The sequence below is a fragment of the Vanessa atalanta genome, chromosome Z (genome assembly GCF_905147765.1).
Source record: "Vanessa atalanta chromosome Z, ilVanAtal1.2, whole genome shotgun sequence".
NCBI lineage: Eukaryota > Metazoa > Arthropoda > Insecta > Lepidoptera > Nymphalidae > Vanessa > Vanessa atalanta.
Genome location: NC_061902.1, coordinates 5,383,365 through 5,404,295, shown reverse-complemented (window position 1 = coordinate 5,404,295; position 20,931 = coordinate 5,383,365). Strand labels below are relative to the sequence as shown.

The window sequence follows — 20,931 nt, the reverse complement described above, 5'->3', positions numbered from 1 at the left end:
GTGTTTTAAGGTTATGATGGTATATTGTGTAAATGAAGATTTCAGTGCAATAGTGGATTTTCCGATAACTCTAATAGTAAACATAATAGAAAAGATACCCTGGTGTAACAAACACTCCATTGTTTTTCCAATATATTTCAGCTAAACAGTGAGATATCTGAGTTGAGCATGTTTTGTATGTGTCCTACTGTTGCTCTGAGATAGCGATGTCTCAAAAATAAAACTCGTTACAGTGACTAGATAAATTTCACTAAACATCATTCTCTTCAACTCTTTGATGAAAGATCAATATTATATTAAACCACTTTCATTTATTGAATTAAAACATGTTTCCTGTTCCAATATATCGTATATTGGAATATGGAAAATTTTTATTCAAATATTAAGGGTTGATTTTTTTAATGGTACGTCAACTCTGTCTGAAGAACTTTTGACATTTTAACATGTTTTGTAATTTTTTTTCCTAAACGTAAATTATTAAGGAGAATAATAATTCTGACAACGGATAACTTATTTTCTTACAATCGACTCTTATAATACAATGTACTTATATATTATTTTGTTATAAAGTTTGATAAATATTTTTGGTGAAGGGTATTTGTAGGTAAAGTACACGCTTAATAATATATTGAGATGAGTGAGTTCAGTTACACGTACATACACAAATTGAAGATATAGTACGTAGTATAAAGACTATTTAATAATACGCCCTTATTAAATTGACAGGGTATTATTATTTTAATTTTAAAATAGAAATAAAAAATGGTTTATCTTGATCTAAGTCAGCATTAATGAAGTCATACAGAAGGAATAGAAATTCTTGAGCAATAAAACTGTTGCAATCGCTGTAATTGTCTTAATTAATCTTAATAATCGTGGAATGGGCTGGCAGAATATATCAAATATTAAAAACAATAATTTAAATTGACTACCTCACTATATTATAAAGCGTGTCATTGACTTGTGAACGCTTCTATTTACGGCGTAAATACATTGAATATTATAATATAATGCGTTAACGTAGCAGTTACACTTAGCGATCTTGGTGTGTTTATTATTAATTAGTGGTTGTGTATACGACAGCTCCTCGGAGAGCGTAGAGTCGAACAGTAGCAATTCAACACCGAGCTCAACAACGCCCACCAAACTGTCGCCTGGAAACATATTCAAGAATTTCTTCAAGTACCAACGATCTTGTAGCTTGATTAGATTTTTATTTGGACAAGGGATCCCTTACCGTTATAAAATATTAATAGTATAACTTTTGTACCGTTAATTATATAAAGATATAAATCCTTGATTTGATTGTAAAATAGCGTGTAGTTACTCGATGAGTGGGAATTAGTTCACAGTATATACGTGAACTTAATATTCTCTTGTCCAAATAAACAAGTTTGTGTGTGGATTTTATATTTTATAGCGCTTCGTCCTTTAGTCTGCTCGAAAGATTTATTTGCGGATTATAGAATATTATTATTTATTGTGCATGAATGTGACAAAACAAATATACATTTTGTTTATAATATTTACATAATGATATACATTTATATTATGTTTTTGCATGTTTTTTTTTATTATACTGTAGAACACTTTGATAACCGTAGATGAAACTCGCTTTTGTGTATTTATCCCGTCTATTGTATGTGGCGAGTCTGTGATAGAATAATGCGATTGTAGGTCGTTTGTGCCTCCGGTGCGAGATGAGGAGAGCGAGACACAGAGGAAAGCCCACGCGAAACGGGTTCGCGAAACGCGACGTTCGACGCAAGGGGTGACCCTCGACGAGATTAAATCGGCTGAGCAGTTAGTTAAGAAGAAGGCAGGCAACGGAACGACAGAGTCGCCCTCGCCTGCCAGCATTAAGAAGACGGAGGATATTACATCTGTAAATACGGATACCACTGCAGTATGTATTTTGTGTTGTTTATCCTTTGAAGGGGTGAAGTATAAATTATTGGGTTCGACTTAAAATATAGGTGATGAACAGAAAAATATTATTTGCATCTTTTTTTTTTTGTAAATAATAAGTAACAATGTACATAAGTTTTTACTGAATTATTTCATTTAGGAATTGGTGAAGTTTAGCAGATCAAACTAAGACATCGAATTTCATGTTTTGCTTGTCTCATGTTATCATATACAAACTAAACCAGTGAACTAAAATGGTTGCCCAAAACATAAAGTACTGATATGTTTGATTTGTCTAAGTATACTCGACACCTGTACATAGATTGCGTTTGAGTTATACAGTAACTTTATCCATGTAGTTCGCTACTCTCCAACGGTTATACTGTGAGACTGGACCGCCAGAAGATCATTATCTTGCACAATTTCAATATTTGTAATTTTATATATTCATATTTGTGCAAAATGCGGTCCAAAAGCATCCAACAACGACAAGTATTAAAATAGATTATGTTTTGTACGGACCGTTTGAGGGTAGTTTTTATTCAACTCTATTGGCCCATATTTGTTCATGTGTGATAATAATACGTACATCACTGTACCACTGCCACGTCAATAATACATGTTATAAAAAAACTACATAACATACACTACACATTTATATAAATACTTTTTTTAAGAATAATTCAAGTATAATTTTATGTTTTAATTTATTATCGAATTTATCAATGGGTTTTATTTAATTTTATGATGATTATGCCGAGGCAATTGTAATGTTTCGCGTCGTTTTACGGTATGGGTATCGTAGGCTCGCAGCGCTGTGGGCGGCGGGGACGTCGCGGTGACGTTAGCGCTGGCGTGCGCGACCGCGACAGCGACCGCTACCATCGCGGCCATCAGTGAGCGACGCCCTTCGTGGCGGCTGCGGCTCGACCCCACTAATAAGGTCTTATAGGCCCCACGATACGATCATACACGACTATCAATTGCTGTTCTCTTATATACGAACCACAGATTCATAATGTTGACGACGATGTTGCCAGATCAGAAAAGTAATGATATTAATATAACAATTCGGTAAATTCAAATTACATTTGTGTTTATTTGAAATATATATTCAATTGAATTAAAATTAATAACAGATTCATAAAACATACAATTTCATTAAGATTTTAATGAAATAATTTTGTTAAATACATTTAAACGTATAAATTTGAAATGAAATTTGTGACGAAATTGATAGTCGTGTTTCCGCCACACGGGTCCTAAATCATTCGGAACTCGCGCATGGTGTGAAAATGATACAGGGCATTACAAAATTGATGTTGTCCACGTTCGGCTCTCGGTGTTACATCATTTACAAAACCTCAGACTATAAAACAAAAGCCAATAGGAGCGCGATGAACATTACAGTGAAGCAACAAAATCGAATACAATGAAATGGAAATTCCCCCTATCACCGTAATGACGTGTCGACGCAAAATTTATATTAATTTAATCATTTTTTTTTTGTTAATTACTACACAAACCACTGGGAGCTTGTGATTCCTTTCGATTTTGTATTCGCTTTTGTTTATTCTCATCTTCGCAGTTCGTGTTCCGCTCGCTCCATTTGTTTTTTTTTTTTTGTTTTATACTATGAGCAAAAAAGTTTTGAATGTCGAATCATAGCAAATATATATTTTAGACAAATATTCAAAATCCCCGAGAGAACACTTACACGTATAGTAAATGTTAATATCGGTTATAATTCAACATTCGAAACGTATTTTGTTTATGCTAAGTGGTTAAGCGTATCTACGTATTTTGTACTTTCATTTACATTATATATAATTTTATTGTTTGTCGATCCAGCATGAATCGTTAGTTTTTTGTTTTTAATTCGGCGTTATTTCATTTAAGCATAATCTGTATTATTTGCAAAAATGGTTTTAGAGATTAAATATTTCGTATTAATATCGTTTTATTAAGAAAAAAAATACTCTGAGTCTATTTTTAAAACCATTTATGTAATCGTCCTTCGACGTTATCGTTCATTCTTAACACGTAATTACTAATATTTTTTATAAATCCTTCGTCAGTTTGTCTATAAATCCGTGCCTTGAACATTGATAACACATTTATTCATGATCGTAGCATGTCAGTGAGTGCATTAATTGTATGTATATGTGCTTTATATGTGTGTGGTAAATAGAATTGTCTTCCTCTCGTAGTTCTCCAGATAAAACGGTGAATAACGGATATGTTGCTTAAAAATGTTATGTGCAATGCAAATAAATTATGAAATCGTAACGGAATGTTAAAATGACTACTGAGCTGATTATTTGATGCGGCAAAGTGTAGCCTTGTTTTGATTTGTTTGGTTTTCATAGACTGGTTAAAAAAAAAAAACCACAAGAATGCTCGCCAGCACTTGAGCCCGTTTATTCTTATTTTCAAATGCAACTGATACAATATATTGGAAAAGTTATTTAATTGATAATATAATTCTTATAATTAAACGATGTACGATTATTGTAACAGTTCGAGCTGGAGGATGCCGGACGGTCGTCACCGCGAACGACGGCACCCGCTGCGGAGGCGACGGTCACGTTGCCACTGCGTCGTCCGCCGACAGCCTTCACTGTCGGCACTACCACCACCACCACGACAACTACCAACTCCAACACAAACTCGCCAACTAAAGAAGAGAGTCGGGCTGGTATGGAGGGATATCTCTTTAGTTTTCTAGTTTTCATTATTTACTAAAGAAAAAAAAAATCTACATATTCTTATATACTTATTTTTGAAGTATATACAGGGCTTGACAGTGCATTTTTTATTCAGGAGAGGAAGAGAAGGAACGCGAAAGCAGTTCAGAGAGTAAGTCATCGTCATCGCCAGCGAGCACGCAGGCAGCGCTCAACGTGATCCAGCGCAGGCGAAGACCGAAGCGACGTTCCACTGGAGTCGGCCATGTTGATATGGACGTGAGTTATTAAAATTCTTAAGTAAATTAAACGAATTAATACATTCTGTATACGAATAAAAGAGCGAATATTTTTATACAACTTTTATGGAAGTTAAAATAATTCCTTATTTAATTTATGTCGTAGATAATACTTTTTGATAAATTACCAATCTTTGCAACAAAAGTTTATCTGACTAAATAGCCAAATGATGACTAGCAAGCCATCACATATGACGATACTTTAAAATTAATGTATATTCATTTAGAGTTTTCTCAATATGAATTCAACGTACTTATTGTAAACAATAAGTAGCGTTATGCAGATGAGTTAAATACTTTAAATGTATATATTATTTTATCATTTTAAATAAATATAAGATAGACTAAAAAAAAATAATATATTTTAGCAAATGTAGAAATGCTTAAATTTATTAATTTTCTTGCCCTATACGTGTGTGGCTGACATGTTTTCATTCACATTTCTTCGAGTATTTTACCAGTTATTTTTGATTTTGACATTTGACAGTGACTGAGAAATTTCTATATCATAAAAGAACAAATTACATATACTACAGCAATGTTACAACTGAATCAAGTGCGTTTCATTGCCAGTTATATTGTATAAGTATTTAATATAAGCCGTTCATAATTTTAATATTCGTTGTAGTCAATATTTCGATCGGTTTTTGTTAAGACTAGAATACTACTCTGTGCAAGCCCCTGTGGGTAGATACAAACCACGAATCAGATATTCTACCGCCAAACAGTAGTACTCAGTATTGTTGTGTTTCATTTTGTTGGGTGAGTGAGTCACAAGTGACTGTGATGATGACATGGAATGGTTAATATTTCTTACAACGTTTACGGGTGCTGTTGATGTAACCATCTACCATCATAAAGGCGGGTAAATGAGCAAATGGGCCCATTTGCTCATTTACCCGCCTTTATCATAAAAAAAATAATACTCTATGGTTATGGTTAACTCTCTATGGTATTAAGCTATCGTTCTCTTAGTATTTCCCTTGTCAAATTTTCATAAATATAATTATTCAAATTTTTTTCGTAGTTTTTGTTATATTTACTTTTTATATTATTATTTTTTTTTTAAATCCGTCAACAATGAACTATGTAGTTAATCTATTTAGATTAAATATTCAATGCGTCATAGTCTCGATATACTTGTATTGTGCCCTAGAAGGATCTGTATCATAATTGTCAAGTTTCCTTACATAGTTTCGGGAAAATAACTGTGACTCATATGTGCGTGGGTTGTGATGTCGTATGAACTCGAAAATTTTGGCTATATGGGATGGATGTGGCGAAATTAGTTTCGAATTATCGGACTTATGTTATAATTGTATGACTATCATGTGTTTCAATACGGAATTAAAGGCCCGAGATGGCCGATGACCCTGGAAACACCACTGATTTAACATATCAGATTTTTTTATAGCAGTCTGGTAGAATAAACTGAAAACCTCCACGAGGAGGAGGTTTAAGTAATTTACTGACGTTAAATAATGTGGTTTGATTATTTCTCTACCAATTAATATCCAACAGATTTGACACTAGTCTGATCTAAGTAAGATTATCATTGAATAATTCATAAAATAAAATTACATTGTAGTATTTATACATATATTGAGGTTATTTCAACATATTTATTAATAACATTTTGTATTGTAGTTTCTCATGTTCCATTAGCTTGGGTCAGCTGCTAATGATACAATAATACTTTTAGGATATTGTCAACGACCGCGGCGGGGGCGGTGAAGGTGACGGGGACTCAGAAAACGTTCAGGTGAGTGCTAAACATATAAATCAAATTCGGATATCGTCACGTTCTACGAAGTTCGTCTTAAAAATAAATGAATCACTCCACTTGGATATAAACGTCAACGTTGATTATCTTTGATATAAGTAATAAAATCATCTTGTTATGTTAATTATAAGCATTTCTGTTTCGGCACTCACGAAAACGTTATTAATATAATTCGGATCAAACGCAGATGTTAGAGTACTAAAATTATGCAAATACTAATAATATGTGTACGTAAATTTCGAATAATATCAAACGAAGTTGATTCTATTTGACCAATATGAACTCTAATTTTTAATTTAAAATATATCAGGGGACTGGCAAATGGGCCACCTGATGGTAAGTGGTCCATTGTCTATAGACAATAGCATTTTAAGAAATATTAACCACCCCTTACATCGCCAACGCGCCACCAACCCTGGGAAGTAAGATGTTATATTCCTCGTATATATAAATATATATATTGCCATAATCAGGGTCCACACGAAAATCGATAAATTAAAGCCTAATACAATTTTCAAACATTTTGTCTGCAAAGAATTATAAATAAATTCAAATAAAATGTACATTTTTATTTACAAAATTACACGTGACACAAAAAATGTTTAATATTCTTCTCAAACAAAACACCTAATACAACATAAAAAAATTGAATATTCTCAAGAGTTTAATTCAAAGTCGTAATAATCGATTACTCTTGTAGTTATAAATTAGCGTCTTGAAATGAGTAATACAGTTGATTGCAGAACATATCGTTAAGAAAAAGCGCTTTCAAAATAACATTACAATAAATTTAGGTGCCCATGTGTCTGTCACTTTAATGTTTCGAAAGCTTTATATAACAAGATATTGTATTTTGTTTTGTAAGAAGATGAAAATGTTCATATGCCTTTATAAACAAATTAATTGTTCTTAATATTTTTATAGTAAAATGACATTAGAATTACTTAAGATATTTGGACGACATCAAAATGTGGAAACTATTTAATAACAGACATCAAAACTACGTCGTCGTTTTATTTATTGTCGGGTTTAGTTCGATGGCTAAAGATTGTGAAGTTTTGATTTTGATATCCGTCGAATTAATGAAAGTTATTGAGTTTTTCTGACAAGAAGTTCTCAATGGCAGCCCAAGTTGCGAATCAGTAGTAGGAGGTTAAGACTTGCACTCTGAACGCACCCAAATCCGTAGATTCTGTGACTGAACTCTATTCGGCGCGGAATGTTAACCCGTCAGATTATGAAAGAGGAGGAATAAAAAGGGTAGTTGTATTTGCGCAATTGATCTTGATCATGAAGACATTATCATCATCCTCGATAGTGTTGCCAGTCAAATATCAAAATTTAATTAATATATATTTTTTTTATATATAATTATCATTTATTTCATTTGGTGTGTTTTGCACATATAAGCCAAAAAAATAGTAATGCGATGATTTATTTTTATAATTCAAAAGAAATGTATGTTCCTGGAAGCAAAATATTACGTATGCACCAATTTAGCCACGAGTAGTGATTGCCGCATTGACGTAAGCAAACAAAAGAGCGGGGTATTTTCGGCCGTTACACTGGCCACGACGAACACGTTTGACCAATATACATTAGGGATACACCATTTTTCTGCCACTGTAATAGATAAACTAAAAGGGACAAACATTTATACTCTCAGATAAATTTATATTGTTTGGAAGCAAGCTGCGATGCGATCATATATCTGTGTTAAATTATTTTAAATATAAATAATATAATATATACACCGATGATGTATCAAGTTTACAATTAACTGATCACTCTCGATAGATAAACAGCTCAGAACCCATTTCGGGAATACGTAGTTTATATATTCATTTATATTGGTTTATTATCTCCTATTTTATAGAATGAAGAATTCTTGATAGAAATTCATGCAAAATACACTAAACACAAGATTAATTATTTAGACTACTTGTACAAAAACTGCGTTTAATAAATATATCAAAACGAATGCTGTGTCGTAATCGACAAATTGGATTGAATCCAGTCGTCTCGGAGTTTTATAAATGTCTCATGAATACGGACGCGGTTGTCGTTGTGTTGTACTCCTCTTTGACACATCGAGTCTCATTGTTTCTGCACACGTGTGTTCCTCTGTACGAGTAACAGCATAGGCGATGTATAAAGTGTGCCACGCACACGTCGAACCCGTCGAAATTCGATAATATTAACACGGTTAATGTATTATGAGTTAATGTTCCATCGTAATAACAATGTTCTAAAACTAGATTGTATATTTAGCTCAAATTTAAACTCAGTCGGTGTTCTGGTGTACATCTACTCGCGTTTGCGAGAAAAACATTTTGTTATTCTAACTTATTGAATCTTTGAAGACCGTTATTATTTTAAATTAAACCTCTTCTAATAACTTACCGGAATTATAGCATGTTTATGTTATTTATAAAATATGTAAATAAATATTTATTACAGCATATAATATATGTCAAAGTACTATCTACTTACAGGTAACTACCAAAAAATGTATTTTTATATCTTCATTTATAATATATTATTATGATAACGAGATAGATTGCGTGGAATATTATATTTGGATATATATATATTAAAGTGGCACGAAAATTAATTATTAGTTAGTTAGTTCTTCTGCAAAATCTTAATCCTATTTAAATTAAAAATAATTATAGTTTTTTTTTTATATAAAAAAGTTCATTAACATAATAAAATATTACAGCTCACATGTCGACTTTTTACAGACAGTGGGAACAATAAAATAATCGTCGAAGTAATAAATAAAAAGTGATTTATCGACAGAGACAATTTGACGAATATGTTTTGTAACTCTCGGTGGTGATAAATTATAATAGCAATATTTATTGGTGTCGTTGCACCGACGTGCGAACAAAGGAGCTGCATTTAATATATAGATAGATACATGGAGCTAAACATACTTTTATTTTTATCTGTGGTAGGAGTTTGATGCAGGTCTTTCTGGGTACAACACACAATTATTCTACCGCAAAACAGATGGCTGCACGTGTTATTAAAGACACTGAGATGTAATCTTTTAGATCTATTAGGTGGCGCATTTTGAAGTCTTAAAAAAATAATACGTCATGCGAATTTTTTCTTGATTTTTTTTTAAGATATATTTGTCTGAAAATGTTGGTCCAAATGGAAAAGTCCTAGAAAACAGTTTTGTTTTTATTTTCGATGATAAAGAGATATATTAATGACTAAGCATCTTTCAAGTCAAGTGGTCTTAATTGAATCCATGTCAAAATGTATTTATATCTTTCGTTCTCCTTGATATGTATATTCCTTGACCGCCAACCGCAACCTTATTTCTTCACTAACAATGCATAAACAATATGATAATTATCGAAGTACAGTTAATATTGATTATACCTGATAACAATGTAAAGATTGTATGTTCTTAAAGAGATGTCAGCGATTTGTTAAAATTATTTTATACAAGAAATAGATCGTTCGTTTTAGATTACATTATTAAAATATAATACTTAGCACGACAATCCAGTAAATGAAGAGTTTTATATAATTTATATACGAACTCTCGCTCAAAATACCTAAATTAAACCGTATAAGTTAGTACTTGAGGCATGTTTGTGATACAACTAAGACGATATAAATTTAACAGATACGAGTGTATACGTATGTAAAATATAAACATTATCGAAGGTAACAGTTGTAAGGTAATATTTTTTTTGGGTTTTCGATTTTACTACAGTTATTTAAATGTTTCACCTGATTTTGATATTTAATATGATAATTATTTTTCTTAAGTAATTTGTGATATCAGATCAAGTATGCCTAAAAGATTGATTCCCTGATGTGTTCTTGGTATAATCTACTTTCCGCACCGGTGGTATCTTTAAATTTAATTCACTACAACATGACGATTCAAAAGTGCTTTTATGAGCATACTCGAATAAAGAATATTTAGATTTGATTCGATATAATTTTTCATTAAAAATGTATCTTTTATTACTTGATTCTGCTTTAGCGGAAGTGTTTTATTATGTTCTGTCGTAAAGTTTTTTAGTCTACGCGATGAAAGCTAGTTTCCGTGTCGCCCACGAGAACTGTGATGTACTACTGTATACTGTGTGTGTCATATCAGTTTTATAAGATGTTAGTAGAATATGATTTAGGTATTGTTTTCTGCTATTCAAATTTCAATAAATATTCAAGTAAAATAACTGTGTTACATTTGAATTTGAACAGAACGTATTTTCAAGCAGTGTCGAGTCCTAAGTATAAAGATATAGTAGCACATGATACACATTTTAGTTTTCAATACTGTAAATTTATTTTGCATTGAATTTGTGAACTTCCATTTCGTTAGCGCGAAATTTGCTAAATTTATAAAAAAAAAACAATCGTAAGTACTATATACACACGAACAGATACATAAGTAATTATATAATGCTTTCGAAGCAGAAGCAATAAATTAAATATATATATTTTCACGAATCAATGTCGTACATTAATATGACACAAGATGAAAATGATTAAAAGTGATAATGAACTCTCTAGTGGAACTAAAATTTAACCTATTTTCATTTAACTGTCTTTTTAATCGATGTTTCGCAGTCTGTACAAAAATAAAGTCTTTTGTAAGATCGTTTCACAACTATTTCTGTGGATTTCGAATGCATCGTTGAAAATTCCAGTCAGCCACATTAAGAGCTAAGTTAGTATTTGGGTCAACGGAATTCTAAACCAGAGCTCCGTAAACTTGAAAATAGAATTTTATTTTAGTGTGGATAGAGGTCTTTGTGATCAATGTTTTATGTATATTTAACAATTATTAATTATATGTTGCATTTATTTTTTGTCGTTATTATTTAAAAATAAAATAAATAATTATTTTGGTCTTCAAAAGTTTTCTTAGTTTGAGTTTCGTATAAGGAGATCGGATGACTATACTTGTGATTATTATTTATGTTTGATGTGATTTATGAAGTTTATCTGCGCAAAGCGCTGCCGTTTATTTTTAGCGCATGCGTACCTGCACGAGCGGGGCGGGCGCACGCATTAACGACAAAGTATGACCTTCGTTTCCCATGCTGGTGCTGAGGGAAACTATTACTGATCGACACAGTGGTAGTTAATTATAGAAATGTTTTTATATTTATGTTATGTCATATTATAATCGAGATTAGGACTTGTATTCGCGCTTAGCTTGTTGACGACAGCGGCTTTGTTATATTTACAGGTGATGACTTTCTCACGTGTTCACTTGAATATAGCCCTCTCGTCTGATCTCTTTAGTACGTCACGGGCGTCTCGCTCGCACTATCTATGAACCACTGTTTTGTGTGGGAGTTAACAATATTTTCACATCGTGTAGATTTATAAGTCTTGGAAAACAGTCAGTGTGTTTTGAAATCGCGCTACGATCACTCGTTTTTTTCGTATTTAAATGTGCGATTGACATGTGAACGAAGATGAGTCGGAAGCAGGACAGATACTCGTCGCGACCGCGCAGTCTCACCTCGCACTATGGGTCATCACCGAGCATGCTCAGCTCGATGATTGGCGGACAGTACAATCCGTATTCGAACAATTATTCGAATTCGTATGGTTCTGGCTCATACAGAAACTACAACCCTTATACGGTTGGCTTAGGTCGACCCTCGAATTTAAGCATATACGGCGGTACGAGTTCAGGATATGGAGGTGTATATTTAAGTGGAGCATCATTGGGATCATTGAATTTGATGACGCCTGTGTTAAAAAAATTAGATAAAAAGTTGTTAGCGAGCCAAAAGAACTTTAAACCCAAACCGGTGCCGTTATTGCCAGTTAAAGTCGCGGCCGAAACGCCCGTAGAGGTACCAGCACAAGCAGAAGTACCCAGCATACCACCAGTGAGGCCAGAAAGGAAATCGCGATCATTGAGCAGGAGTGACCTCAACAAAGAGCGATCGCGGTCACTCACCGATCTTGACTCTGTGTCAGGACTCAATTCCCGCTCCTTGAGTCTTAATTCAGTTGCTTCAGATGGTTATTGTGTATGTTTTTTTTAATACTATCATATAACATACATAACAAAATTAATATAAATACAGACTAAGATGAGATGTGATGTTTTGAGGTGCTAGCCAATTTGTTGTACCTTAATTACTGAATGAATAAAAAAGTAATTAATATTATCTTTGTTACGGTCATACATTGATAATAGTGATGATTAGTTTAATTAATTGTTATATATATTTTTGATTTCGAGTAAGACAAGTTAGCATCACGTGGTACTGTAAGGAAACTCACGTGTCATCAAGCATCATGATGCATTCCGTTTTCCATTTAAATCAATTAGTTTTATTTTACAATCAGTTTATCATTATTATTCAATTATCGACTTAAATGCTGTTCCCTCGTCTTCGCACCTTAAAAAATGGTTTCTTTTTTTAAACATGATGCTAACTTATATATTTATATGTCCTCATGTGCAACTGCGTAGAAATATCGTGTTCTACACGTGTACGCACATGCACAGGGGCACTCTGGTTCCGCACTTGAGACAGTAAATCTTCAAACTCATGAGAGTTTAAGAGCAGAACCATCAGCTTTACGTTATTATAGGCACCTGAAATAGTGACGCTATTATTGATTTTTTTATATTGATAAAGGAGGCAACACCATACCATATTTAAACACGAAATAGATCTCCTATTTTTGGGGATCGTCTCCTTAACTTAACAGGAACGAATATATTTTAAATAAATGAATTGATTGATTGAATGAAAACATGAATATGAGATGAAAGAATTAAAAGATTTTTGTTGAGATTTTGTGCTTAAAAGTTTGTATTTAAAATTGTTTATCTGTAATATTTTCAAAGGTTGAAGTTTTTTTAGATTAGCCTTATAATATTATGATTGCTGGTCAAAATTACTTTTTACGGAGGTTACGATATATACACGTATAGAGATAAATGAGTTTAAAATTTATGAATATTTTTTATTTGCGTGTGACGCAGTAACTTTTTCTTATAAGTAACGTATTAATAATCTTCTGGAAAACAACATGGCCTGGAACAAATTTAATGTCGTAAATAAATACCAAGAATATTGTTTTTATTGAGGAAACTTCTCTACCAAAGGCTTAAAATTTTATTTATATTTATAAGTATAGAGCTGTTTTGTGTTTCCTAACTAAAAAATAACTACAAAACATTCATATACCTACACGTACACGACCATAAAACTTATACTAGATTATGTATAAGTGCGAAGCGAGAAGGTTTTAGTGTTTAATACAGAGCAGGCACGGTTTATAATATAATAAATCTAAAGCTATTTTTTATATCTTTGTGGTTTTCAGTCTGGTAGCGAACGGACTGAGGATGGTGAAGAACGCGACTACAAAGCCCTTTACGAAGCGTCGCAAATTGAAGTGCGGCGTCTGCGCGCACTACTCTCGACTTCGGAGCAGCAGTTGCGCGACGCTCGGGCGACGATCACGAGGCTCTCACAAGTGGTACGAATATAAAAACCATAAGTATACATCGCTACCGTTTAAATAATGGCGAATGTTTCATCGTGTGAATTTTGTAGTTATTGTATTGTTTGATCATTTCGAATGCTTTTTTATTCTTAAATTTTCTCTATTATTATTATCTTATCGAAAAGTTACTTCTGAAGCGTGTACTAGCTTAGCGTTCACATCTTTCAATAAGAAACTTCCTTTTTACCTTTGCTATTTTCTCAAACAAAATCAATTCAACATAATTACTTGGTTTTGTTCAATAGGAATATTGTTGTAACATAATTAATATGTATCTCCGAATGGCTGGACTTATGTACAGTGTACATGTTTGGCTCGTGGACCACGACCGTGAATCTTGCAGCCAGCATCTCCGTACATACGTGTCCCTATTTAAAAGCGCTTGACTAATCCCCGCCCACAACACAGCCACTAATTACGTACGCAGATGTCGTTTGACAGATTGGCTCGGGCTTAGACCATTTCGAACTGTGTTTGTTTATCTATCCATCAAATCTGTTTTGATACGAATGCTCGTCAGTTTATAATGAATGTGTTTAATTAAATAACATTTAAATACTTTGTTATGTATTATGACAAATCATAAATGCATGGGATGGAAATTTTGCAGCGGCGAATGTTGTATTTATGTATGGTATTATAATATCTAAACGTAGAAAGTAATTTGTTATTTACGAATTTCGATGTTATTGTCGTTGTAGCAAGCTTTGCGATTTTAATGTTTTGTTCGAAGTATCTTTTTGAATATGAAATACTGTGCTTGCGGGTTACTTCGCCACTAGAGGACAGCTTTGATCCAAACTGTTAGGGAACGTCGTAAACTAGGCAAAGACATATGTATTCATGTTCACGTGGTTCTGTATAAATTATAATGATTTAGACGCTAAAACTTGTTCGTTCGCGAGCATTTTGACAGTTGAATCGAGATAATTAGTTATTAGACACGTTTAAGATCCTGTATGATTATTTCATATTTTTCCATACAGGTATTTTAGTATCTTAAATATAAAAGTACTAGTTTGACTCCATTTTTTCGGGGAATTTTCTTTGTGAAAAAGTATCGAACATAAAAATTAATCCTTATAAATCCTTTGCTCAAAATATAATATATAAAAAAATATGAATGCGCTTATACCTTTACACAAAGGTTGGTTGGTTTACATGCTAGGCTTTGTATGCCATTTGAGAGGAATATGGACAGAGTAACCCGGAAACACGGTACACTAGAGGCATATCTCGTATCATTCTTCAACTGTATCATTCTTTTCAGAATCAAAATTCGCTTTCTGAAATCGAGAAACGAGAAAAAAGAGCCATGGAAAGAAAACTGTCGGAAATGGAAGAGGAGTTGAAGGTAAGTCTTGTGATAACAGTTCTATAAAGTAAAACACAAACACGACACTATACAAAGAATCCAAGACGAAAGTTCGATTTGTAATAACCATACGATTTGACAGCTTCTGGTGTGTTTAGTTGTAAACGGCGGACCTCAAGATGGCGATAGTGTCGCCGCCTCAGTGACGTGACGAGTTATAATGTTCGTGTTCGTTTTGTAGCAATTGCAAAAACTAAAAGCCGAGAACGAAAGGTTGAGAGCCGAGAATCGTGCCCTAACGCGGGTCGTCAGCAAATTGACCAACTCTGCCGCCAAATAGGTAAATGTGTGGGCATTCGCTCGGTGTTGGCACTTAGCGGCGTAGTCGGGATCTTCTATGAACATACACAATTAAATTATATATGTATATTGTATATATAAATAATCAATATAGCGATATTACCATAGTTCAAACGTAGTACGTATGTAATGTTGGAAATCGATTGCATTTACTAATCTACATACATAAAGAGTGTCCTCGTAACGATTAGATGAGCATTTATCTCGAATTTAGACGAGTTCGTCTTCCGACTGCGCCACTCAGTGTACACACACGCCACGATCCACGGCACGATCCACGCCATTGTAATATATTAACCGTGTGCTATGGCGAGCATGTCTTGATACGTATCTAACAAGGTACGACTACTAAACACGAAGCTTTGTTTGGCGTTGCCGTACCACTGCCCGTTCTCTTGTACCCGATGACGTTTTTACACTGCAGTAGATTTAGTCAGCTGCAAGTATCTATTACGTAACCGTTAGATAAATATATTGATATCATTCTTTGTATTTATAATTAAAATATATATTTACAATTACAATACTCAGTTCAATTTGTAATTATAAACAAAAAAAACAAAAAAAAAAACTCTCTGAATTATAATATCAATATAATTTTGTGGACACTGAATTTGAATTCAGTATATAAGTACATATGAAAGAATCACTTGTGATAACATTCGAGTTAGTTGTTGTACGTAAGGTGTTGTTTTAATCGTGTTGCATGTGTGTCCCACCCACAAGAAAGGAACACGTAACACTTCACATTTGTCATTTCGAAGCCATAGAGCGGTTGTATCGTCGCCAAAAAGTGTTAGCACAATATTACACTGTATCAGTTGCTAATGACGCTTTGTTAGTCTGAGAGGGGAGTAGGGCGTTAAGTATTGCCTTACAGCTTTAGAGTTAAATTAATTCACAAATATAATTGTGTTATTCTTAGTTTTGCCTAACATATATCAATATTAAAATCTAAGTCACAATTAAAGTTGTGTCTACGGGTTTAGGTATATTTATACGATAAGTACATAGCGAACGATGTCATCCTTGTGTGTAAAATATGTTTCTGAGGATCTGTATCGCCGATTAGTCTTGTCGTCCATCTCCTCCCCCCATTTGTCTCGTATCAGTATTGAGACGAATACTCGTAGGCATACACTCTAATACCACCGCAATATACTTTGTAAATATTGTCTTTCTTTTTAAAGTTTGGTTCTTCCGTCCATTTATTCGATTGATTTGATAAACGTTTGCTCTTTACCTTTTATGTAGTTCATAACTCCATTAATTTAATTGACTTGAAATCCCATTTTTAATCCAACTATTAATTTTCGATATCTGAATTTAGTATATACAAAAAAAATATTTTGGCTGATAAATAATTAATCTTTTATTTCGACTGTTTATTCCTGCCTTATTTAAAGTTTCTAGTATTTAATGTCAAGTCAAACATGTTTTGATTCTTAATTTCCTTTATATAATAATGTGAATTAATTTTTCAGTTCCAGCAAGCGCTGCAAATTGAGAATCAGAGATTGAAGGATGAAAACGGAGCCTTGATTAGAGTGATCAGCAAACTGTCTAAGTGAGGGTTGGACGCTGAGGCCCCGAGGCCTGTGTTGTAGTAGTAGCGGTTCACACATACACTTTCCTAAAAACTATAATAGTTTGTATATAACCTTTGGGAACCTTGATCGTGAGATGTAGTCAAATCACTGCGAATATTTTGGCTGAAATAAATATTTTATAGACACTTGTCTTGAGTGTATTTGTATGCGGTTCAGAGCCAGACGAACAATGCTCTCCTTCCAATTAACACGAAGATTTTCTTATGTATTATTCGCGTACTCTCAGCATTGGTTTGCAAGTAGACCATTCGAAATATATTTTTATCCATTATGTTGTAATTTGAAAATCGACGACGTTCATAAGATAATATTTTTATGGACTAAAAATTGAATTTTTTTGACTGTTATATGGATCTGAATATTAGATGTACCAGATAAGATAACACTGCAAACTTAATACTCTGAATTCGCGAAGGAGCTCGGCCTAGGAAGGACAGCAGAGGGCATGGACGATTTAACAATACAGTAAAATGTTATACTGCTTCGTACAGAATTAAACTTTTTATGATTTCTACAGCCGAAACTCAAAATAAAAATGGGGCTACTAGCCTATAAGTAGTCTTACTAATTTCAAAATGGCAGCCAGTACTTAAAGATGAAGTGAATTATGTAACGTTTTAATACTGAAACGGTGTCTGCGACTTCAACAAATGAATGTATGATGTTTAAAATCAAGTTGTTCCCGAGGTAGACTTTGTGTTGATATTTGATATATTCCTAAACGACGTAAGTGTAAAGTAGGTTAGCAGTGAAACTTTTATAGAGGGCCTGTCGCCCGTCATTATATTATTATTTAGTTATATGTATCTCGAATTAAATATATATTTATACATAAAATTACATGTATAGTTGGTTTTATAAGCAATAGTAATGAAATAATTGGAAATGTGATATATCGACTTTTACTAAACTTTGAATGCAATTTGTAGTTTTGTTCTTATATAGAAGAAATATAATCATTTTTTCATATATTTTACGTAATTTATCCGTGTGGGGTATTGTTTATTATTAATATATGCAAGTTTGGTCAACATTTTTGTCTGTCGGTTTAGCGTAACTAGCACTTTATTGTATTGTATTGTATTAAAAAAATTCTATGTAATGTAATAAATTTTTATAAACACGTAACGATGAATGTTATTGAGCTTTTATATTTAAAATAATTTATTCGGATTAACAAATAAATGTTACAGATGTGAATTAATTATTTTTATCGATATATCGAATAATTGTGTAACGTATTCGATGGGGGATCGTCGCGTGACGCATTGGCGGTTCCGGGGAGGACGAGTCGTAACGTGTTATACGACAGTAAGTTCTGTAGCTTCGTTATAAATTTAGGAATGTTTCAAGCTGTTGTGTACATTCAGATTTTTAAATTTCCTTAAATATTACAAATACTGAACGAAATTTAAAAATCGAAAATTATTGCGTCAAAAATGAAATTGTTTTTTGTAAACTATTTTTTTTACAAAATTCAATACTCCTTTTTATAATCCTTAAATTTTTGTTCATTAAAGTTTTTATTTATTTCCAGAGGTAAAAGTTAAACAAAATAAATATGTTCATTGATTTATTTTTCTGTTTTTATTTTTGTTTCCTGTTATTATTATTTATATATATTTATAATATATCGAGCGTGTATTTAATTATAAACGATTGCGCTCGTGTGGCATTTCCGTAAGTGCCTTAAGTTTTGTGTTCTACAGAACGGGAGCTCCTTATACTGGGCTCTGTCCTTATCTTGATAATTGTAGACGATTTGCTTTATTTATTAGTAAGTGGGCTTCCATATTAATATTCGGTAAATTAAATGTTTCGGCAACCAGGTCTCTTATATACTGTATTTTACACTTGACGACAAAAAAATTGATTGAAATTATAAAATATGTAGCGAGCCCATATAGAATTGTTAGTTGAGCAAAGTTTGATTGTAGATTAATCTTCCGCTATGAATGAAAAAGTGTTCATTGATTAAGTTCCTCGCGTCATACTGACGTTGTTATACAAACATAGTGTCGTTTAAATACGTGATTATTTTTTGTTAAGTGTGTAAAATCAAAAATAGCACTTGAATAAATATTTATATTAAACCTAAATACATAGTCAAATTAATAGTAAGACGCAACTGACAAGAATAATCTTCATTACATTCGTTATTTCTTGAAATGAGAAATAATATAATTGACTTTAATATAAAGCTAGTTTCAGTTCAATTAATATATAACAATGTGCATTATTTCTACTCACAGATATTATGACATACATTTTTCTTTTAACTGGCAACATTTCGCGTATCACAGGTATTGCCACCTGAAAAATTGACATCTAAGATTATTGGATAAGCTATTGATCGTGTTATTAATATGACGGTCCAAAAATAGTAGCATATACATAAAAATTCATGCTTTTAATTAAATTTAAGCTTTAGATGGTCTTTTTTGCATTACACATATCATTAAAATTTAATATCACCTGTATTATTTATCCCTAATTTATCGGTTAACTCATACATTCATACAATACATAGGATACAAGATTTTATATAATTTCATTTCTAAGTTCGTGTAACAACAATTCCCTTATGCCTAAATTTAGGTAAAATTTCGCTAATACATCGTACACATTAAAACATACATACAAAATTGTACTACTTTACCAATACAGATTAAATAATATCTTTTGCATAGTACTTTTTTCAACCACATGACGATATATGCTACCTGTCCTATTCTGTAGAGTTGATATCATTTGGTTTTCTTCTTATTAAAAGAAGCATATTATAAATTGACAATTTGTAATCTATAAGGTATATATAAGACTTTGTCACTTTATGTAACGTTTGATTCATGAAATATGCTTGTTAATACGACAAATTATTGTCGTATTGTTGTCGACAATGATTGTTATATTGTATTTATTAGTTATGACTGTTCGTTTGTCTTTCATATAAATTAAATATGCATATCATTACCTTTATTCGAATCGAATTATTTTAACAAAAATAAATATCACTTGCAATAAGTATTCAAGCAATGATTAACATAATTACAATAATTTGTAGTCAAATTCAATATGGATATTTTTTTTACTAATATGGATCGATGTTATTCATCTACCAAAACCGTAGAAAATGGATATGGGTTTATTTTAATAGGAGTTAATGTAAAAAATAAAGAGTCGTGTTTTTTTAATATTTAGTTTATCGTTTTTACTACTAGTATTTTTTCCATTTAAAGTGTTTGTTTGATTTTTGAAATGTACATTTTAAAGATCAAATAGACATTATTTATTTTCAATCTGGTCACAATAACTGTGCACCCGGCGTCGATGACGTAAGCGGCGTAAAAACAAATATCACTAGAAATTTTACAATTCTTGTAACAAACAAAATAAAATGTTATTAAAGTACGACAAAAATCAGCGCGAGCGTGAGTGATATTTAGGT

General features: G+C 32.4%; 1 protein-coding gene across 7 annotated transcripts in view; it reads left to right on the top strand.

The window, feature by feature from the left end:
- Positions 1 to 18,563, top strand: part of LOC125076294 (protein phosphatase 1 regulatory subunit 12A) — a 41,645-nt gene extending 23,082 nt beyond the window's left edge. For 3 of the 7 annotated variants that reach the window (XM_047688387.1, XM_047688391.1, XM_047688386.1), the window contains 10 exons: positions 1,084 to 1,182; positions 1,678 to 1,906; positions 2,714 to 2,851; positions 4,429 to 4,606; positions 4,732 to 4,874; positions 6,597 to 6,656; positions 14,016 to 14,171; positions 15,469 to 15,552; positions 15,755 to 15,853; positions 17,358 to 18,563. In XM_047688387.1, coding sequence (XP_047544343.1) covers positions 1,084 to 1,182; positions 1,678 to 1,906; positions 2,714 to 2,851; positions 4,429 to 4,606; positions 4,732 to 4,874; positions 6,597 to 6,656; positions 14,016 to 14,171; positions 15,469 to 15,552; positions 15,755 to 15,853 — 1,186 coding nt within the window. In that variant the 3' untranslated portion in view covers positions 17,358 to 18,563. The remainder of the gene's footprint in view (positions 1 to 1,083; positions 1,183 to 1,677; positions 1,907 to 2,713; positions 2,852 to 4,428; positions 4,607 to 4,731; positions 4,875 to 6,596; positions 6,657 to 14,015; positions 14,172 to 15,468; positions 15,553 to 15,754; positions 15,854 to 17,357) is intronic. The other 4 variants (XM_047688392.1, XM_047688389.1, XM_047688390.1 and 1 more) reach the window with 3 other exon arrangements.
- The last annotated feature ends 2,368 nt before the right edge of the window (positions 18,564 to 20,931 follow it).